The following is a 22,412-nucleotide window of genomic DNA, read 5'->3' as shown; positions in this document are numbered from 1 at the left end:
GACATAGAGAAAGTAAAAGGTAACGAAAAGGAATACTCCTTGAATACAAATGGGTTAGTTTTCAGATGATAAAAGACAAAAGAATAAAAACGAACATTGGTGTTCAGAAGAAATGCCAGGAAAGAAAAAAAGGAAAAAGCATATATCCTTCCTTTTATCCAACTCTTATTAAACATAAGACAATGTCAACCTTGAGCTCACTATCTTAAAAGAAGTGCAGTATTCTATGAATTGAGGTCATACATAAAGCATCTAAATACGTAGGATCTGACATCCTGAACCTAGGTTAGGAAAAAAGTGTTTGCACGGGGCTTCCCTGGTGGCGCAGTGGTTGAGAGTCCGCCTGCCGATGCAGGGGACACAGGTTCATGTCCTGGTCCGGGAGGATCCCACATGCTGCGGAGTAGCTGGGCCCGTGAGCCATGGCTGCTGAGCCTGTGCGTCCGGAGCCTGTGCTCCGCCAACGGGAGAGGCCACAACAGTGAGAGGCCTGCGTACCACAAAAAAAAAAGTGTTTGCAGAGACAGAAATCTAGATTCTACTAGGAATTCTCCCAACAAAAAGATAAGACTCAGTGTATACAAAAAAATAAATATAAACAAGCAAACTTCTGTATCTTTGTAGATGCTGGTGGTGTTTTTTGGTTTTCAATTGGTTTTTGTTGTTTAGTTAGTAAATACATAATATTCTATTATCCATAATGTTAAATGTGGGAAAAAAATGAAAGTAACCAGGATAGGAAAATACAAAAAGCAGAAATTCAATCTAAAATCTTAAGCTAACAATCTTTAAATAAAGCACCAGTCTTCTAATGAGAGAGAAAACTATTAGCAATTTTAAAAGCCAAGTGTTTATACATAGGGATAACAGGAAAGTACTGCCTAAAACAAATGCATGATTTTAGAAATCAAAAGTAAGGAAGAAAACAGCTGTGACTCTAGCACTTAAATCATATTCCAAGAGAGTAGAAAAATAATTAATCCAAGTTGAATTATTTAAGCAATGTCAGAGCTCACTTTCTTCACTAATTCCAAAACTTGAGGCTTAAGGGTAAAAATATGAAAATGGTAAAAAATATGAAAAAGTTATTTGATAAAACTGAGGACAAGAAACATTATAAACTGTTAAAATTATTATATGTGAACATACTACATTTAAAATTTAAAATATTTAGCTATTAGAATCTATGAATCAGAAATAAAATTGAAATCCAAATTACAAATACATTAAACATATTTAAAAACACTATTTTCTGTTCCTTTCATCCACATAGAATATATTAATCAGAAGACCACATGACACAGAAAATGTTATAAGATTTTGCTTCATGTTTCCAATTATACACAGTGGAAAACTTTTCATGAATTCAAAGTTTAAACAGATGCAACTTAATTTAAAGTCCTTGAGGCTTTATTTACCGTCTTGTGACCGTTCTGGCAGGCCACATGCAGCGCTGTCTGCCCCATCGCATCCTCAACATCGACATCACTGACGTGCTGTACAAGGTCATGGAGTAGTTCTGTCCGCCCATTCACAGCCAGCCAGTGTATCTGTGCAGCCATTTAGGTTACTTAACATTTGTGCAAGAGTGTTTCATATAAAAGCAGCAGATAAATAATGCAATTATTCATCAACTGTGAGCATGATATGCACACTAAATATTAAAATTAAAATTTAAGCCAATATACTTTTTTCCTATATTTTTATATGGGGAAAAAATATGCATCAGGATGTAGGTTACACCACCATGTACTTCAAAATCAAGCATTTCATGGTTTCAAAGTAGTTAAAAATCCTAAACTTAGGATCACCAAATACTCTGCTTCTTAGATGACCATGGACTGTATGTATAGCTTATCTCTAGAGAAGAGGTACTGGATATTTTTCCTCCCCCAGAAACAAACGTAAGTTAAAAAGTAATTAATATGACAGTAGGTGTCATATTCTTTACTTCCTATATTTTACACATAATGCATGTAACATATATAAATAACATATATGGGGAGGATTAAAAAAATATAAAACACCTGTAAGTCTACCCCACAAAGATAATCAATGTTAAAACTTTGGACTATGCTGTCCATGCATTTTTCATCTGACTTTTTTTCCATTAAAAAAATATATCATGAAACTTTTGTTTTAAAATGGTAACTCTGAAGCCATGCATCAGCTCCTACTTCTTCCCCGAACATCACTGAAATGACAGTAAAGAGTACTTTTTCTTAAAGGACAGACCTATTAAGAAAAAGAAAAGGAGAGAATACAAGAGCAACACATTTTGCAAGCTGGAAGCTTTTGTCTGAATTGTCAGAACAAAGAGCTGAATCCTAAACCAGTAATAGAGCACCAAGAAGGTAGATTCAGATCACAGAACTCCCAAAAGGCTCAAGGATAGGTAGTAACACTCTGCTGCACTTCTTGAAGTTACATATAACTTTTATATGCACTAGGAAACCAAAATATTTGTATGACTTGCTTTATCTCAGTATTCATTTTATTGACATGGTCAGGAACAGAACCTGCAGCATCTCTGAGGTATGCCTATAAATAAAAACCCAAAACAAAAGAAAGGCAAAGGAATCTCTGGGATGATGGTGAAGAGATATTCCAAATAACGCTGTAAAGCAGGCCTAGAAATCAACCAATCTCACTTAGAGAACAGCAGTCCCCATAACAGACTCCTTCAGAACTATTCAAGAAGGTGAAAGGTACTGAACACATGTTATGAGGATATTTACAAAGCTCAGGGAAGTCTAGTAATGAATTAACAACACGTATTTAGAAAACAAAAAAAAATGTTAAGGTTCAATAAATGAAGAAACAGAAATAAAAGACATACAGATTGGAAAGGAAAAGATAAAACTATCTCTATTTGCAGATGACAGGACTGTCTATGTAGAAAATCCCAAGGCATCTACCAAAAACTCCTAGAACTAATAAGTGAGTTCAGCAAGGTCACAGGCTACATGATCAACACATAAAAGGCAACTGCATTTCCATGTACTATCAATGAACATGCAGAAATAAAAATTAAAAACAATGTCGCGGGACTTCCCTGGTGGTGGAGTGGTTAAGAATCCACCTGCCAATGCAGAGGACACAGGTTTGAGCCCTGGTGCTGGAAGATCCCACATGCCACGGAGCAACTAAGCACATGTGCCACAACTACTGAGCCTGCATGTCACAACTACTGAAGCCCGCATGCCTAGAGCCCGTGCTCCTCAACGAGAAGCCACTACAATGAGAAGCCCATGCACTGCAACAAGAGAAAGCCTGTGCACAGCAACGAAGACCCAACGCAGCCAAAAATAAATAAATAAAATAAATTTTTTTAAAATTAAAAAATATAAACGTCACTTACAATTGCTCCAAAGAAAATAAAATACCTAGCTATACACTTAAAACATGCACAAGATCTGTAAGCTGAATAATACAAAATTCTGATGAAAGAAATCAAAGACCTAAATAAACAGAGAGACATACTGTGTTTATAGATTGGAAGACTCAACATAGTAAAGATGTCAATCCTCCCCAAATGATCTACAGGCTTAATGCAATTCCAATAAGAAATCTCAGCAAGGTTTTTTGTCATAGACAAGTTTATTCTAAAATGTATATGGATAGGCAAAGAACCAGAGTAGCTAACACAATCTTGACAAAGAAAAATAAAGTGGGAGTAATTACTCTACCTGATATTAAGACTTACTATATAGCTAGAGTAATCAAGACAGTGTGGTATTGGCAAAGGGACAGACAGATCACTGGAACAGAACTGAGGACCCAGAAATAACCCCATACAAATATGCCCAAAAGATTTTTGAGAGAGAGACAAAACCAATCTCATGCAGGAAGTATATAGCCTTTTCAACAAACAGTGCCAGGGTAACTAGACTCCATAGGTAAAAAAAATAAGCCTTGACTTAAGCATCACAGACAAATATTAGCTCAAAATAGATCACAGGTTTAGATGTAAAATTTAAAAGTATAAAACTTTTTGAAAAAGATAGGAGAAAATCTTCAGGATGTATAGCTAGGCAAAGAGTTCCTAAACTTGATACCAAAAACACAATCCATAAATGGAAAAACTGATATACTGAACATCAAAAATTAACACTTCCGTACTACAAAAGGCTCAGTTAAGAGTACTGTAAATCATCTATGCTTCAATTTAATAAATAAATAAATAATAAAAATAAATAAAAACATAAGTGATAGAAGAGTGATTTTGAAGGTGAAGGTGGGAAGCGCAAGGTGTCCTTGAGTAATCAGCTTGAGGAAGGAGCACACATATAAAGGCTGAAGACCTGGAAAGTGACCCCCTTAACTATCCATGCTACAGACCTTTGGAAGTCTTCATAAACCCCCAGCGGTATCTGAACACCAGTTAAGCTCACTGCTCCAATGTAGCATGCTCTCTTGCATCTCCAAGCCTTTGCCAACCTATTCCACAGAGCTAGAACCCCACTACCACTCCCAACCTCACAATCACCACTTACACTAGTCTAACTTCTGTTTGTCCCTTTGGCCTCAGCTCTTGTGATACTTCCCTGGGATGCCTCCTCCAATGCCATTGGTGAGGATGGGTCCCCTTATCTGACTTCTACAGCATCTCCATCACCTATGTTAACATTCATTACAATGTGTCACCATTGCCTGTTGACTATCCTGACTTCCTTGGAAGTTTGGGGAAGACAAGGACTGGGTCAGTCAAATTACTGCTCTAACCCCATACCAGTAAAGTGCCTAGCACATAATAGGTATCCAAGAAAATCCTGTTCAAAGAACAAATGAATGAAGAAACATGAGGAGCCCTTTGTGAGGGTGATCAGCCTACAAAGTATGCAGTCAACAGTTCTCTCCTTTTGTATGAAAAATCCTGGGGATCTTGACTCCCCACTGAAGGTTCTTCCATCTCAGGAGCCCTTGACTTTACTGCCCCACATGCTTGGTGGCCACTATTCAATTCTGCAGCACCACATTTCCACCATCCTAGCTAGCTTCCTTCAGCTGATGGGGTCAATGTGCCTGGCTGTTGAATTAATTCCATCATGTGACCTGGGACTAGGCAGGAACACACTTGGTGGCCAGAACTGTTTCTAAGAGAAGGAGGCACACCACACCAATCAGGGCCACAGGATAGAACACTGAGATTGGTCCCAGGCAGAAAAAGAGCTGAGACTGTTTTTATATAATAAACCTTGTAGAATCATTTGACTCTTTAAATATATGCATGAATAATTTTTTAATAAAAATTTTATTTTTAAAAATTTTATATTCCACTTCCCTTAAAGTTCAGGAGTGAAGGGGGAAAATTAGCAGATAAAAACTTATGCGATTAAACAGACTATGTTAGTACTGAGCATCTTATCTTACCTATACTAGAGAGTGTCCTAAGGATAGAGCTATGTCAATTCCATAGTTTTATAACCCTCTGTGGTACCTACCATATCACTATAGCATTCTGTAGATATTTGGAATACAGTTTTCCTTTACAGAGTAAATGGTGTTATATTGTTACTATGTAACAAAAATGTAGATTATCACAGGAATTGTGAATTCCATATAATAATCATGATTGAACTTACTCTTTAACAAGTCATTCTCAGAATAACTCACATCTTAGAAAAGCTGTTTTGTTATGCCCCAGCTCCCTCCCTGCCCACTGAAAAAAAAAAATTTAATCAGAAAGGCCTTGAAAACTAGCATGGTATGTAAATACTCAATATTCTTCTTTATTCACAAATTAAAGGACTCAAAATTTACAAAAACTACCAAAGGAAGGTTAAAAAAAAAAAAGTTCAGCTTTATTGAGGTATATTTGACAAAACTGTAAGACATTTAAAGTATACATCACAATGATCTGATATACATTGTGAAAGGATTTCCACTATCCATTTAATTAAAATCTCCATCACCTCACATACAGGAAGGTAAAATTTAACAAAATTTATTTCTGTCACAATGTCAAAACAATTTCTCAGTAATCACATAATTCTATTTTATCTCTACTTCTAAATCAAATATGCTCCATTAAATGACAATATGATTAAAATTTTTGGATTTCAGCAATCTCTTCAGAAATATCCCACACCACCCTCCCTACAATATCTATGTGGATCAAAAAAATATAATCATATTTTTGAAAAGAAAGTGACATGGCAAAAAGGATAAAAATACTAGTTTAAGTAAGATATAACAAGTCTGAAAGGATACAGGCTAAAATATTAACAGTGATTATCTCTGAGTGCAGGGAGTACAGGTGAGTGATCATTCCCTTAGTTACCTTTTATTTCCTTTCCTTTTTTTTTATTCATTCCTTTCCTTTTTTAAAACTAAAATGAGTTATAAAAACATAGCCATCCAAATTTTCCTACCATGTATATATTAAAAGAATTTAAAAGGACATAATGAAAAACAGCTGTCCTATAATGAACTCATAACACACCTCAGTGGAGATGCTCCTACAAACTCCCTTGAAAGTCAGTGACAAAAGCTAGGGGATCAAGACTTCAAAATAAATGAAAGGTCATAAAGTTAAAAAATAAGGGGAAAGGAGAAAAATGGTGAACCTTAACTTCTCTTAATAAATATAGCTGAGAACTGTGTCTCAATCATACTGTATCTTCCCAATTACCACAAAGAGGAACTGCACAAATACTTGTACTACATTTTGCATACTATCACCTTCAAATATTATTTTCTAAAAAGTATTTTTAAAATCGCAGATAAAAATTCTTAGCACTTACTGCTGTAAGGCCTTCATTATTACAAATGTTGACATCAGCATTGTATTCTAATAATTTACTCATGCATTTCTTCTGCCTGAAAAGAAAGAGACAGTTACAGATAACTGGTACTAGAAAAATAAGCAAATGACAATTATTTTACTGAAACAGTAACTATACTCAACATTAATTAATGGCAAATATCAACTTCCATCTGCAATATTTAAATAAGTACTGTAACATCTGAAACAAAACACAAAATTTTTTCTATGACTCAAAGATAATAGGATAAAGAAAAGGCACAATGAGGTTTTCATGCCATTGGGACAAATTCATCATTCAAAATGCTGAGAAATTTCTAGAGTTGACAGAATATTTGGAATAGTAATCTTCATTAGAAATGTCAGACAATATAAGTCTAATGGAAGGGGAATGGACAGAGTAAAATGATGTCTCAATGTTGTATCCTACATTCCTGATTGCAAAATATTTAAAATACTAAGATGAGTTATAAAAACCACAAAATTAATAAAATGCCTATCTATTCATCCCCCTACCTACTTCACTTTTTTTTCAATTTATTTTACTGTGGTAAAATACACATAACATAAATTTATCATCTGAACCATTTTTAAGTGTACAGTTCAGTGATATTAAGTATATTCATATTGTTGTGCAACCATCACCACCATCCATCTCAAGAACTCTTTTCAGCTTGCAAAGCTGAAATTCTATATCCATTAAACAATAACTCCCCATTCCCTCTCCTGCTAGCCCCTGGCAACCAGTATTCTACTTTCTGTATCTATGATTTGGGTTTATCTAAGTACCTCATAAAAGTGGAATCATACAGTTTGTCTTTCTGTGATTGGCTTATTTCACTTAGTATAATGTCCTCAAGGCTCATCCATGTTGTAGCATCTGTAGCATCAGAATTTCTTTCCTTTTTAAGGCTGAATAATATTCCACTGTATGTATATACCACATTTTGCTTATCCATTCATCTGTCAATGGACACATAGGTTCCTTTTGTTTTAGCTATTATGAATCATACTGCTATGAGCTCAAGTATACAAATATTTCTGCAAGACCCTGTGACAAATTTTGGGGTGTTATATACCCAGAAGTGGGACTGTTGGATCATATGGTAATTTTTTTTTTTTTTTTTTTTGGCCACGCCATGTAGCTTGTGTGATTCTAGCTCCCTGACCAAGGGATTGAACCTGGGCCTTCAGCAGTGAAAGCGAGGAATCCCAGCCACTGTACAGCCAAGGAATTTCCCATATGATAATCCTATTTTTTATTTTTTGAGGAAGCACCAAACTAGTTTTCAGAGCATCTGTACCATTTTCCTTTCCCACCAACAGAGCACAAGGGTCCCAATTTCTCCACATCGTCATCAACACTTGTCATTCTGTCAACACTGTTTTTCTGATAGCCATACTAATGAGTGTGAGTTGGTATCTCACTGTAGTTTTAATTTGCATTTCCCTGATCAGGGGTATTGAGCATCTTTTCATGTTCTTATTGGCCACCTATATATCTTTTTTTTACAGTACGCGGGCCTCTCACTGTTGTGGCCTCTCTCACCGCGGAGCACAGGCTCCGGACTCTCGGGCTCAGCAGCCATGGCTCACGGGCCCAGCAGCTCCGTGGCATGTGGGATCTTCCCGGACCGGGGCACAAACCCGTGTCCCCTGCATCAGCAGGCGGACTCTCAACCACTGTGCCACCAGGGAAGCCCCCTATGTATCTTATTTGGAGACATGTCTACAAAAGTCCTTTGCCGCCTTTTGAACTGCCTACCACTTCATTTTGCTCACAATGTTTCCTCTTAGCCTGAGCCATTCCTAGTCATTCTTCAGTATTTATCTCAATTTCCCCTTCATTAAATAATTAAATGAAAATTCATGCTTTGGAAACAAAGTGATACACACACTATATATATATATAAATAAATTAAAAAATATGCTTTTTATGTATATACTTAACTATGCTCAGTATTGAATTAAGGAAATATGATTTAATCCATGGCATGAAAAAGTTCATGATCTAGTTGAGTAAATGATATATATATATATATATATATATACACACACACACATAAAAAATATAAAATAGGGTATGTGTAATAGCATATTATGTATAATGTTACACAATATAGTATATATAGTATTAATATGAGTATTGAGATACCATGATTTATGGGAAAAACATATATTTGGTTTTAATCCACACTTTTTGGGTCACAGCTCCCAAACCCTTTGAATTTCCTAAGCAGTTAAGGGCAATGGCCCTCATTTCCTGAAAACGTTTCAGGGAAGGTGAATTTTGGGTCCCACCCAAGGGTGGGGGTTGGTTGCCAGGAGAACCAACCATATGACTACAGGGTACTTTCAGTCCCACCCTGATTTCCAGGGAGGGGAAAGCACCTGGAGGTTGAATCAACTGCTAGTGGCCAATGATTTAAGTCAATCATGACTATGTAATGAAGCCTGCATAAAGACCCAAAAGGAGAGCTTTTTGTCCCTTTCAGGGAGAGCTTCCCGGATGGGAATCAAAATGTTTCTCCGTGTGACCATGCCAGGACCTTCTTTGTTCAGGACCTCACCCTGTGTATCTGTCTCTTCATTTGGCTATTGATTCGTATCCTTTAATACCCTTTTATAATAATCAGTAATCTAGTGAGTAAACAAACATTTTCCTGAGTTCTGTGAGCCATTCTAGCAAATTAATTGAACCCAAGAAAGGGATCGTGGGAACCTCTGATTTATAGCCAGTCAGTCAAAAGTACTGATAACAACCTGGACTTTCGACTGGAATCCTGAGTTGGAGGGGGTTGTCGGAACCTCCAACTTGTAGCCAGTCAGTCAGAAGCACCACTTGTGACTGAGCTTGCAAATGGCATCTGAAGTAGAGAGTGGTCTTATAGGACTGAGCCCTTTACCTACAGAATCTGCTTCTACCTGAAGGTACATAGAGTTAGAATTGAGCTGACTTCTAGGACACTCTGTTGGCATCCGAGAATTGCTTGTTGGTATGGGGAAGCGTGTACACACACACACACACACACACACACACACACACACACACACACACACACACACACACACACACACACACACACACACACACACACAGGAACTGGGTCCAGGAACCCTTTGCAAGTATGCTATATATATATATGACATACAAAGAATATACATAATACATGTAATATATATAACTATTTACTCAGATAATAAATATCTTTGTGCCATGGATTATATCATATTTCTTTAATCAACTCAGTACTAAGCATAACTAACTGATTACTAATTAGTAAATCTTATAATCAATAGCTAAAATTTTTATTAACTGAATAAACCTTTTAAAAGAGAACAAATTACTTTCCTTGCTTTGATTTTTTATATCTAAAATGAGGTTAAATGTCATTTAAAATCAGCTTTATAATCAAAGAAATGGAAGAAAACAAAGCTCTGAGTAAACTTTTAAGTTCAAAAGTTTACAAAGTGGGCTTCCCTGGTGGCGCAGTGGTTGGGAGTCCGCCTGCCGATGCGGGGGACACGGGTTCGTGCCCCAGTCCGGGAGGATCCCGCGTGCCACGGAGCAGCTGGGCCCGTGGGCCATGGCCGCTGGGCCTGCGCGACCGGAGCCTGTGCTCCACAGCGGGAGAGGCCGCGGCGGTGAGAGGCCCACATACCGCAAAAAAAAAAAAAAGTTTACAAAGTTCCTTCATCTAACACATTGTTATGAAAACCTTAGAAAATAAATCTTCAATAACGTGAGGCAACAGACCAGAAAGTCTTATTAAAATTAATATTGCATTGTTTAAATTATGTGTGTGTGTCTGTGTGTGTGTGTGTGTGTGTCTGCACCCATATTGCTGGATTTCTAAAATCTATTCAGAAGCCTGTCGTGGACCACTGGCATATTGTCAAAATAAACACTTAGGTGGGACTGTACCAGGGAAAAAAGCTCTAAAGAAGTGTTTAGGGTAGAGATTGTTGAAGAAAAGCAGCAATCCATAATCCCCATCCCAAAAATGAACTGCAAAACTACGGGGCAATATAAGAGAACTATATCTTTTTTCTTACTTAATAATCATTATTGCTATTTTCCAGAACCCTGAGTAAATCAAAAAGACCAACTAAGTGCACACCAATTTTGCTTAGAATGGAGCTAAAATGTTAACTAACACATGAGTTCTGCTCTTTATGAGCTCACAATCTAGCCCAAAAAATAAAGAGAAAATGTTTCTGGGACTTCCCCGGCAGTCCAGTGGTTAAGACTCCACACTTCCACTGCAGGAGGTGCGGGTTCAATCCCTGGTTGAAGAACTAAGATCCCACATCCCGGTGTGGTGCAGCAAAAAAATTTTTTAAAAAAGAAAAAAGAGGGCTTCCCTGGTGGCGCAGTGGTTGACAGTCCGCCTGCCGATGCAGGGGACACGTGTTCCTGCCCCGGTCTGGGAGGATCCCACATGCCGCAGAGTGGCTGGGCCCGTGAGCCATGGCCGCTGGACCTGCGCGTCCGGAGCCTGTGCTCCGTGGCGGGAGAGGCCACAGCGGTGAGAGGCCTGCGTAACGCCAAAAAAAAAAAAAAAAAAAAGAAAAAAGAAAAAATGTTTCAAATCTGACCAATATGCAACATAAGGATAGACAATAATTTTTAAGTCTTCCCTTTTTATATTCTCATACAATCATGAGCAATGCTGGATCCTACTGTACAGGAAACAACTATTTTCCTGCCCAGATACTGCAACAATTATAAGAAGTTTATGGTAACCCAAATGACACAGGGACCAGTCATCCACGTGCTCGGAGGCAGCTTACTGGGTTTTCCACTGGAAAGGAGGGCAATTTAGTATTAATGCACTGATGGCTGAAGACAGAAACACTAAAGCAGGCCAAGACAAACACTCTGACAACAATAGATGAGGGGACAAAACAAAATCCCCCATAAACCAGATAGACCAGCAAAAGGGGTAGAATTCACCTATGACTTCTGCTTCAGTCTAGACAAATTTTAACTTATAGAGAAATTAGAGCCAAAGACTATTTCTGAAACCATCAAAAGCTACAGGAAGCAACAAGTAATCAAGTCACTTAATAAACATTTACTGAGCACCTCTATGTTGTACAAGGCATTCATTCAATATATAAAAACCAAAATAGTTAAGTATGGAATATCAAAAGTAATCTTTATAGAAATAGAAAGGCATCCAAGTTAGATGTTATGTTAGGGTTATGGACTCTTCTTACTCCTTTTCTCTTCACTGATTTACCATATGAATTATGTAATAATATCTGTTATATTTCTTCATCTTTAAAATGTAATGGTCTCCAAATTCAATGTCTCACCAAAAAAAAGATAAATATGTGAGGTGATGGATATGTTAATTAACTAGATGACAAAAATCCTTTCACAATGTATAGATCAAATTCATCATGATGCACACTTTAAATGTATTATAATTTTATTTACCAATTATACCTCAACAAAGTTGGAAAAAAAAAAAAAGCAATGGTCTCCTAAATGACTAAGTCTCCTACTACAACAGCAGTAGACATTTTATCCCTGCTGTGCACCAATCTGTCCTTTCATTTACAGTTGTTGAGACACTGTACTAAGATATTTTTCTATATGTAACTTTTTCAGAGAGCTTTGTCACTATCCTACCAACATTTGGGATAATGTATCTAGACCTGAGATCAATTCAACAAGGGAATGAATGATTTAGTCTATGACCTTGGGCGTGACACCCTACAACATACCTAATGTGGCCAATTATTAGAAAAAACAATGGTTTAATCAACACATTACCTCTTGCAACAGTGGACAACTAAACTGGTTCACGTGCTAAGTCAGGAAATGGGACAGACCAGACAGGGTCAAAGGGCTATGCTTCTCCTCTGTCCAACTGAGACATCACTATGGTTCTAGTCTTTCTGGTTCCACTTTAATCCTTGTCTACAAAAATTTGGCCTCAGACTGAGGCAGTGGACAATTTTAGCCCCATATCCATCTCACTTAGGCAGCCACCTCAACTACCTAGAATTCCTGTTCAAAACAGTCAACAAAAATACTTCTAAGAGTAATCAAAAGAAGAGACACATAGGAATAGTCTTTCATAGAAAAGTTTTCCAGCATTCAAAAAATGTTTATAAATGTAAAGTTCCTCAAGCCCTGAATCAAAAACTACTTATTTTCATTTTAAACATAATTCCAACTATTTTAGTCTGGTTTCTCAGTCCAACAGAAAAATATTGTGGAGGCAGACACAGAGACATGACTATCTGAAATTCTTGACAAAGAAACTAGGTATAGGGACTTCCCTGGTGGCACAGTGGTTAAGAATCCGCCTGCCAATGCAGGGGACACGGGTTTGAGCCCTGGTCCGGGGAGATCCCACATGCCGCAGAGCAGCTAAGCCCTAGCACCGCAACTACTGAGCCTGCGCTCTAGAGCCCGCGAGCCACAAGTACTGAAGCCCGCACGCCTAGAGCCCGTGATCTGCAACAAGAAGCCACCGCAATGAGAAGCCCACGCACCGCAACGAAGAGTAGCCCCACTCGCCGCAACTAGAGAAAGCCCGCGTGCAGCAACGAAGACCCAACGCAGCCAAAAATAAATAAATTTATTTAAAAAAAAAAACTAAGTATAATGTATTTACTCTGTCTTTAATTGCATTAATAAAATTAACTAAACAATGTGGAAAATAAGCCATGGAGTTCAACAAGGCAAAAGACTACCAGGAAAAAGGACACTAAAACAAAGAGGTGAAAATTACGCTTTTCAGAAAATGTCATTATAATACTAGTAAAAATAAACTTTGACAAATATATCTTCAAGAAGAAAAATATTAGTAAACTTAATAAATTATTAAAATTATAGTTTAAAAGTGTAACAAAATAATCCAAGACCCTCTTCCCAAGGCAAATACTGGGCAAAAGAAAAAAAAAATTCCCAAATGAAGGTAGAGTGCCTTGACTACTCTTAGTCATAACAATACAACTTAAGCTACTTAAGAAAAAATATTTACCCATTTCTAGCTGCCAAATGAAGGGGTGTACAGCCTGAAATATCTTGATAGTTAGGATTTGCTCCTTTCTTTAAAAGCAGAACCAAGCATTCCACCGATCCACAACTAAAACAATATTAAAAACAGTTCAGACACATTTAACAAACAGCCATAGTTGACATAGCTTAATTAAAAAACAAAAAGCCCTATTAAACACATTATTTTGGGGGTCCATATTGACCTACAATTTAACTCCTGTCACAAATAGTAAATATCCTCTACTTTCAAGATGGTACATTCTACTGCAAAAGCTATTAAGTATTTGAGAAGTTCATATAAAGCGAAATAAAGTATTAGCACATAAAAGAAACCATACAGTACTCTCAACTTTTGGCTTTCCAGAATCCAAATTTATATTGAAAAATCAATTTTATTTAGGTAGAGTAATCGCAACCTAAATCCTAAAGGGTGATGAGATATCAACAAATTGATTAGCTACACACTGGAATATTATGAATAAAAATCATTCCCACAGCTAAGTAAAAAATATAAAGCCAACAACTTCACATGCAATTAGCATATAAAATCTTATATTGGTGGGATAAAAGTAAAATTTTGGTGAATGTACCCTCTTAAGTATATCCAGGAAAGATAATCCCCGTGCCTAATCTCCTCTAATCTGATCTAGAGCAAGTTAAAACATCAGATATAAGACTTGAGTCCAATCCCAAGATTAACAATCTATCTAGTGAAAGAATGTAAGCATAGCACACTATGCCCTCGACAAAACAAAGAACCACTCAGCTGTCTGTTCTCATCTCTCTCCATAACTACTAAGGAACACACTGATTCAAAGCTTACTGATCATTACTCTAGACCAAAATTTAATCCAAAATGTCTTAGTCTTACTTTGCTGCAATATGAAGCAAGCTTCTTTTCACACGTCCAAATGCATAATTGACATCAAACTTTGAATTTGATAGTAGTTCAGAAACAGACCTATGCCAAAAGAAAATTGAGTCAAGGTTAAAAAAAAAAGTTTTTAAAAACATAGTAACTCAAGTTAATAGCTGTTTAGTGTTACTCTTACCAATTATTCAAAAGGTTTTGTCCCACATCAGCCAAAAAACAAGGCACTACTCTCTAAGCGTAGCACAGCAGCCAGTGCAGCATCATCCAGAAACCAACTGCCCTCACCTATAAACTGGTGCTGAAGGGTTCCTCGTCTGCCGCTCTGACTATGTCACCTGCTCTGAGGACACCTAAGTTGGCTTCAGCTCCCACTAGATTCTTGAGAAGCAAAGAGAGTAGGACTGGCTGCTCCCCCTGCAGAAAGTTGAGCCTATCTATATTAATTTTGGTCAAATAAGAAAAATCAGACAAAAACATGCTTTAATTATATCAGACAGGAGTTCAAAGCAAAAAAATCATTTATATTTTAAACGTGTTTCAAAATACAGTGTCTCTTTACTTTCTCCTCATAATACCAAACTACCCAATGGCTAACCACAGCAGAGCTGTCTGTTACAGCTCTCTCATCACACAGCCAGACAACCACACCTCACGTGCGCCCTGTAAAAGAAGTGTCGACACTACCTCAATAGAAAGAACATCAAAGTAGTAGAATATTAGGGAATAACTTGTCCATCAGCCCTAACTTTTTGCTATAAAGATCAGTAGTGACCTCTAACAGAAACCATCATAATGTTTCTTTCACTGTCAGTGACCAAGCAAATACTTGTTTTAAGTTCTGACTATGCATTTAGAAAATTTCTTATCATAGAATTTTACAGTTGATACGGATCTTAGAAAATCCTGTTTCTTATTTCACAGACAGAAAATTATAATAGAGGTTAAATAACTTGCCGCAGGACAAAACCTATGTCCAAACTCTATGGTGTGTTTGTGTGTGTATGTGTGTACGCAACATTTAGGTAAATTTATATTCTTAAAAAATATAAATTTGTGGAAAAAATATATAAATTTGTAAATAGGCACTCACCTGTGTTGATCAGCCATAACCATTGGCATTAATGTATAAACAGCAGTTTCATTATCTAAGTGTTAAAAAAAAAAAAGAAAAGGAATTAATTTATCTCCTACTTTTTCCAAAGGGTGATACTTATGACTACTTCAGAGTTTTCTTAACTCTAAATAAAAAGCTAGGAGAAGAGGTGGAAGAAGATTATGGATAGTGAAAAACACCAGAGGTATTGCAAGATTTGCAATAATGCACAATGTTTCATCATACTTACAAGTACTTGGAGGAATGTTAAGTATATATGAATATCAAAGATAAATATGCTAAAATTATTTTAAAATATTACATATACATAGTATTTGCTCCTTGTCAATAACACAAGAAATTTTTATGAAACAGCATTAAAGTCTTATTTTTACTTACCTCACATTTTCATTTATTATCTTTTATAAATTCACAGAAATATGATCCAAAAGAAGTTAAAAGTCAATAACGTCTATGATCTCATGCGATACTTATATAAATTTCAGATAGCGTTTGAATTTTTTTTTTTGATGTGGACCATTTTTAAAGTCTTTATTGAATTTGTTACAATATTGCTTCTGTTTTATGTTTTGGTTTTTCTGGCTACGAGGCATGTGGGATCCTAGCTCCCTGACCAGGGATCAAACCTGCACCCGCTTTGGAAGGCGAGGTCTTAACCACCAGACTGCCAGGAAAGTCCCTGAATTTACTTTTATGTATTACTAATGGTCATTCCTCAATTCAATGCATATTAGAGCTTTACGTTTTTTAATAAGTTACTTACAGAGAAGTAACACTGACAAGTCCCATTTAGCCCTTAAAAAGTTAATAGCAGTACTAAAATTTATGAGTAAAAGTTTGAGAAAAAGGATATTTGCCTAGTATCAAAGTATTTCCCCCACAGTGAACTTACAGTGGAGAACCCAGCAGATTATCACCTTAATCATCTGATAAAGGGTAACATCACCAGAAATAATACATATCAATATATTGTAGCCCTTGAGTTTCCACTGAGAAGGGCACATCACTTTTGTAGTATTCTTGCCAAAAATCTGTAACTTTAATCTACTCATGGGAAAACACCAGACAAACCCAAATTAAGGGGAATTCCACAAAATACCTGATCAGTCCTCTTAATCAAGACCATTAAAGTCAAGGAAAAATTGAAGAAATATCACAGTTCAGGGGAGGTTAAGGAAACATGACAACTAAATGCAATGTGGTATCCTCAATTGGATCCTTATATAGAAAAAAGACATTAGTAGGAAAACTCATGAAATTCTAATAAAAGTCTGGAATGTGGCTAACAGTATTACACCAATATTAACTCCTTAATTTTTTTTTTTTTAACTCCTTAATTTTGATCACTGTTCTTTGGTTGTATAAGATGTAAACATGAGGGGAAGCTGAGTGAAGGGTATACAGGAACTGTTTATGCAACTTTTCTGTGAGTCTAAAATTACTTAAAAATGGAAAGTTAAAAAGAAAAAGAAAAAATAGGGGGAACTGTTATCATTAAAAGATTCTTAAGAGATGAGTCAACCAAATGTAATGTGTGGACCTGACTGGATACTGATTCAAACAAACCAACTGTAAGTGAATATTTCTGAGGAGAAAACTGAACATGGACTGGGTATTTGATGAGAATTAAAATTACTGTTACTTGTGTTGGCTCTAATAATGGTATTGTGATTATGTTTGAAAAAACATTATATATGTAGAAATATATCCAGAAGTATTTAGAGGAAGAGAAAAAAAGTTACCATTTCTTCACATTTTTGTTCATTATTTTACTATTTTTGAATGTATACATGAAGAGCAATTTAGTCCTTGTCAACATTCACAAGTACAGTATGCAGATGCAACAACTCTTTCACTATAATAATAATTCAATAACCAAAGAATCCTACTAATAACAGCCAACATGTTTTAAATTATTACCTTAAAGGCACTGTTCTAAACACTTCACATGCATATGCATCATCTCTTTTATCTTCACAGCCACCTTATGAAGTAGGTACTAGTATTATCCCTATTTTACAAATGAGAAAGCTGAAGCACTAAGTAATAAGCCGTGTGATGGTGGCATTAAATGGCTAAACTGGAATTCAAAGCTGGCTGATTCCAAAGCTCCCACAAGAAAAATCTTCCACTGCCCCCAGTATACACTATATAAATAGCCAAAAGGTCTACAATACTATTCTTTTTTTTTTTTTTTGCGGTACGCGGGCCTCTCACCGCTGTGGCCTCTCCCGCTGCGGAGCACAGGCTCCGGACGCGCAGGCTCAGCGGCCATGGCTCACGGGCCCAGCCGCTCCGCGGCATGTGGGATCCTCCCGGACCGGGGCAATAACCCGTGTCCCCCGCATCGGCAGGCGGACTCTCAACCACTGCGCCACCAGGGAAGACCTACAATACTATTCTTAACATGTACAATACAGTCTAACTTGTTTTATTCTCGTCCATCTCAATTTTTTCAAAATGCTGACTGAAACCACTCAATTATTCTCATTATCTAACAGTGAGTCACCAAAAGGAGTTGAAAAACACTTCACTAAGCCTCCCTCAGCATGGCAACATTCTTTCTCTCTCATATAATACACGCCCCAATAAAAATCTTAACTTCTAAACCATGACAATTTCAATTAAGTCACTCCATAATAAACAAAGTCATAAACAGGAAATACCCTTGTGAATTTAAACTTATAAATCAAGATAGTACATACTTTTAAGTGAGCACCATAAGGTTCGCATGGGTTTTACTTATAGGGTGTTCATTTAGATAAAATTTAGAGGTAGATCTTGTAGTAGTAGTATCTAACCTTATTAAAAAATAGCTCACATACGCTAAAAGGTACGAAGACACAAATATAACCACAACTATGATGCTAGAAGGAGACTATCCAGGAAATACTATACTAAGAAAGTACTGAATAAAATTTGCTGTCAGGTGCTTCCTTCTCCACACTCATGAAGAAATCTTGAGAACTAGGTATGTAACAAAAGTTTTCAGAGTGATAAGAAAAGTTTAATCAATCTCTCACTTTATCAGCTATGTTGGCCATTTTTATTAATAACATTTCAGAACTCAGCAACTAAAAGGAAAACCTCAAAGAACAGGAAGCTCAGATTCACTATGCTATATTCAATGTCTCATCAAACCATAAAATGGGAGAGATTTTTTAAAAAATTGATAACTATCCTAATCATTATTCAAATATATGCTCAAATGGGCTCAAGTTCTATTATTTTATTAAACAAATTACATTCACTGTAAATGCAGTAGTTTAAGATTACTTTTTCCACATAAATGAATAATATAAGCCAACTATTTACAGTCCACAGAGAATCTATATCCCTAAAATAATTGTTTTCCTTTCACTTCCTGTCTCACAAGAATATTCCTGTTAGCCCTGCCTAAGATGACTCAACAACCTGCACTCCATTACTTAGAGGGAATACTCAGGTTTTCATCATCCCAAGGAAACATAAATATGTTTTCCCAGAATTCAATTCAATAAATAAAATATCTGCAGGTTAATCCTATGCAACAAAGTTAATTTTAGAGTGAGGGCTGATTAAAAACTTTCCAACCTTAATAATTAGCTCCAATCAAGTGCTTATTAATCACTGAAGTCTAACAAGGCAAGATAAACATCTGATTATTTCCTAAAGTTAGATCTCAGAACTTCTGTTCAGCCCTTAAAATGAAAGCACAACAATCTAAATTTTTATAATTAGAATGTAACACACACACACACACACACACACACACACACACACACATTTGAAAGGGCCAATCTCAGAGAATTCAAAAACATTCATCTTAGGGACAAAGATAAATTAAAAGGACAGGATGAGCAAACTCACTATAATCAAAGAAAAACAAATGTAAGCAACATGGGAAAAAGTTTTATTTTTAATTACTCTAGTTTCCAGGGACTCTCAGACTGTGGGTGGAACTTTCTTTTCCAAAGAGTTAGTTGAGAGGTTGATACTCAGTCTTAAAAATGCTGATATAATTAGATCTATACTCTTCTATGTAATAATCCTAAGGAAATATTTATAAAGGCAGACTGAGATTTAAAAATGTACAAACCTGTTCCTCATAAAATCTATTATAAAAACAATAATTAGATTCAATATTTGTTACATATTAACCTACAAAATAAACCTACATTAAATCCTACAAAATAATTAAGCATTTAAAGATATAATAAATGTTGTATGTTTTCTAAAAGCAAAATAAAAGACTATATGCAGTATGATCTTAGTTTCAGTAGAGAAAGAGAAAAAATAATAATAGAAGGAAATAAAGAAAATACTAACATTGTTTATCACTGGGTGTGAAATGACAGATTATTTTATTTTTCTTTCTTTTCAAAATGTTTCACAATGAAAACACATTACTTTTAAAACAAGAAACATTATCAAAGTCTTCTAAGTCACATTTACGTTAAAAAAAAACGGGATTTAAACTGAGCAATACAAATACCGTGTAAATGAAACTACACACGCAGCAAAGGATACCAATAATTTGACTGCGGAAAATGAGTGAGATCAGCACTTAAGAAATGGACTCAAAGGTGGAAGGTGGAAAGAAAACAGAGAAAGAAAACGTTGAAGTCAAAAGTCTTGTTCCTAAAATCAGGATCATTTTCAGTCTCTTACTTTACACTAGCAAGGTACCAAGTACAAAATTATCTTTTGAGAAACAGTCGCCACAAATCATCCTGTTCTGAATCATAAGTAGAGACTAGGGAAAATTTTTTTCAGAAAAATTATCCTCAGGTCTCCAGTCCCACATTTCTTTTATGGCTCTCGCCCAAGTTCTCCTTCACTAACCTTACAGATCACCTCCCCAGCAGCAATTCAAAGAAATTTTTTTAAAAAATGATATAAGATAAACTAATGCAATGCATTTAAAAAAAAAAAATCACCAGACTTAACTCCTACCCTTTCTCTCAGTTGGGCATACAGAATCAAGCCTCTTAGAGACAGCACTGCGCTCTCCCACTACCACTAAACCATCTGAATTCATGAGGCTGCAAACAAAACGGCTTTCTTTCTCATCTCTTTTATTACTAGTGTTTTACCTATTCTGAAGAAATCCTGGCACACTGAACTAAAATTCCTAAACGACAGGGCTCATGCCTTACTCCTCTCTGTAGAAGCGCCCCAGCCCCCTCTGTCTGATGAATAAATGCAGACATGCATATTAAAGTAAAGTGTATATATGTAAACACACACAGTACTTCAAGTACATGTTTGATATTTGACACCTTTTTATTTATTGTCAAAATACAACAGTGCTCTACATTTAGAAAAAGAAAAGACTGCTTAATTCCCCTCAGCAGCTTAAAGTAAACAATACTACTTGGGGAGCATCCCTCTAGCCCCAGCAGGCAGAGACTGTAAAATGGCCCACAACTGTGATGTTTTCTGAATCCGGATCTCCGCCCTCCGGGTGATATTTCTGCTCCTTCGCCAAAACCCCTAATCGATAGTCCGGAGAGACTTGGGTCTATCCTGCTTCTTCTAGCAGCAGAACCTTCACAGCCCGGACCCCTCCCCCAAACTCCCACCTGCCCCGGGCGGGAGCGGCGGGCGAGGGGTAGCAGGAGGTCCCAGCCCGGCCCCTGCCAAGGAAAGTAAACGTGGGCGTTTGTTCAGCTTTTGGTTAGTTTTCCCAGCCGGGCCTCCCCGCGCCCCGAGCCCCGCCCCCGCCGCCCCTAGCCCGCGGCCAGCTCACCGTCCGGCAGCTCTACGGTGCGCGCGCGGCGCAGCGAGCGCGTCAGGCGATTGAGCTGCTCCATCGCTCTCTCCATCCTCGGCGCGCCCTAGGCGCTACCCCTGCCGCGCCCGCGGCCTCCGCGCCCAGCGCCCTACATCCCGCCCCGCGCCCGTCCCGCGGGCGGAGGCGGCGGTTCGCCCGGGCCAGCGCCCGGGACTACGGGGGCCGTTTAGGACTGCGTCCTCCGTCCGGGGGCCGGGAGCTGTCGGACAGACCACCGAGTGGACACCCGCCGCCGGAGACGCCGCTCTGGCCCTTCCTGCCGCCGCCACCGCCTCTTTCCTCCCGGACTCGCACAGCCTTCTGGGAGTGGTAGTTGCGAGCCGCGCGCCCGGGGCGGAGCCACGCTGGGTGCGCCCGTGGCTCCGCGCCCCTGCCACGCAGACGCCTGGGTAGGGCGATGTGTGCGGGAAGCTGTGCGCAGGCTTGCGGAGGGACTTATTGGGTGTCCCCACGAGCCCCTTCTCCTGCACCGCAAAGCTGTACGAGAGCAGCTCCCTTCAATTCTGTCACTCCCCGCTATATAGCCGATTGGGGATTTGCACGGTTGTTCTTAAATCCATCGTCAATCATCCCAGTTTTGGTACATTTGTTTTCCAGGTACATGAACTGTTGAAATATTACATTTTCATATGTTAAAGAATGATAAAGTCAAACAAATGCAAACGCAGAATACACTTTCCTTCATTGCAAGTAACGTAACCGTAGCTTAATTATTTGTCTCCCCTGCTGGGCGATTTCGTGAGGGCAAAGCCGTCCCTTTATCTTGTGCCTTGTATTCCCGTACTCACCACAGCACCTGACACAAAGTTGAAACTTTGGGGAATATATGGATGATGACATCCTAAAAGAAAATTTTAGTTT

General features: G+C 37.6%; 1 protein-coding gene across 5 annotated transcripts in view; it reads right to left on the bottom strand.

The window, feature by feature from the left end:
- Window positions 1-21,847, bottom strand: part of HACE1 (HECT domain and ankyrin repeat containing E3 ubiquitin protein ligase 1) — a 95,740-nt gene extending 73,893 nt beyond the window's left edge. For 2 of the 5 annotated variants that reach the window (XM_049695131.1, XM_033418753.2), the window contains exons 1-6: window positions 21,507-21,847; window positions 15,752-15,806; window positions 14,659-14,748; window positions 13,771-13,875; window positions 6,747-6,822; window positions 1,419-1,550 (exon numbers count right to left, since the gene is read on the bottom strand). In XM_049695131.1, the coding sequence (XP_049551088.1) occupies window positions 1,419-1,550; window positions 6,747-6,822; window positions 13,771-13,875; window positions 14,659-14,748; window positions 15,752-15,806; window positions 21,507-21,582 (534 nt within the window). In that variant the 5' untranslated portion in view covers window positions 21,583-21,847. Of the gene's footprint in view, window positions 1-1,418; window positions 1,551-6,746; window positions 6,823-13,770; window positions 13,876-14,658; window positions 14,749-15,751; window positions 15,807-21,506 lie in introns of those variants that run through there. The other 3 variants (XM_033418752.2, XM_004264777.3, XM_033418754.2) reach the window with 3 other exon arrangements.
- Window positions 21,848-22,412: the final 565 nt, after the last annotated feature.

The sequence above is a fragment of the Orcinus orca genome, chromosome 12 (assembly GCF_937001465.1).
Source record: "Orcinus orca chromosome 12, mOrcOrc1.1, whole genome shotgun sequence".
Lineage (NCBI taxonomy): Eukaryota > Metazoa > Chordata > Mammalia > Artiodactyla > Delphinidae > Orcinus > Orcinus orca.
The sequence above is the reverse complement of the archived record's forward strand: the minus strand, read 5'-3'. Positions and strand labels throughout refer to the sequence as shown.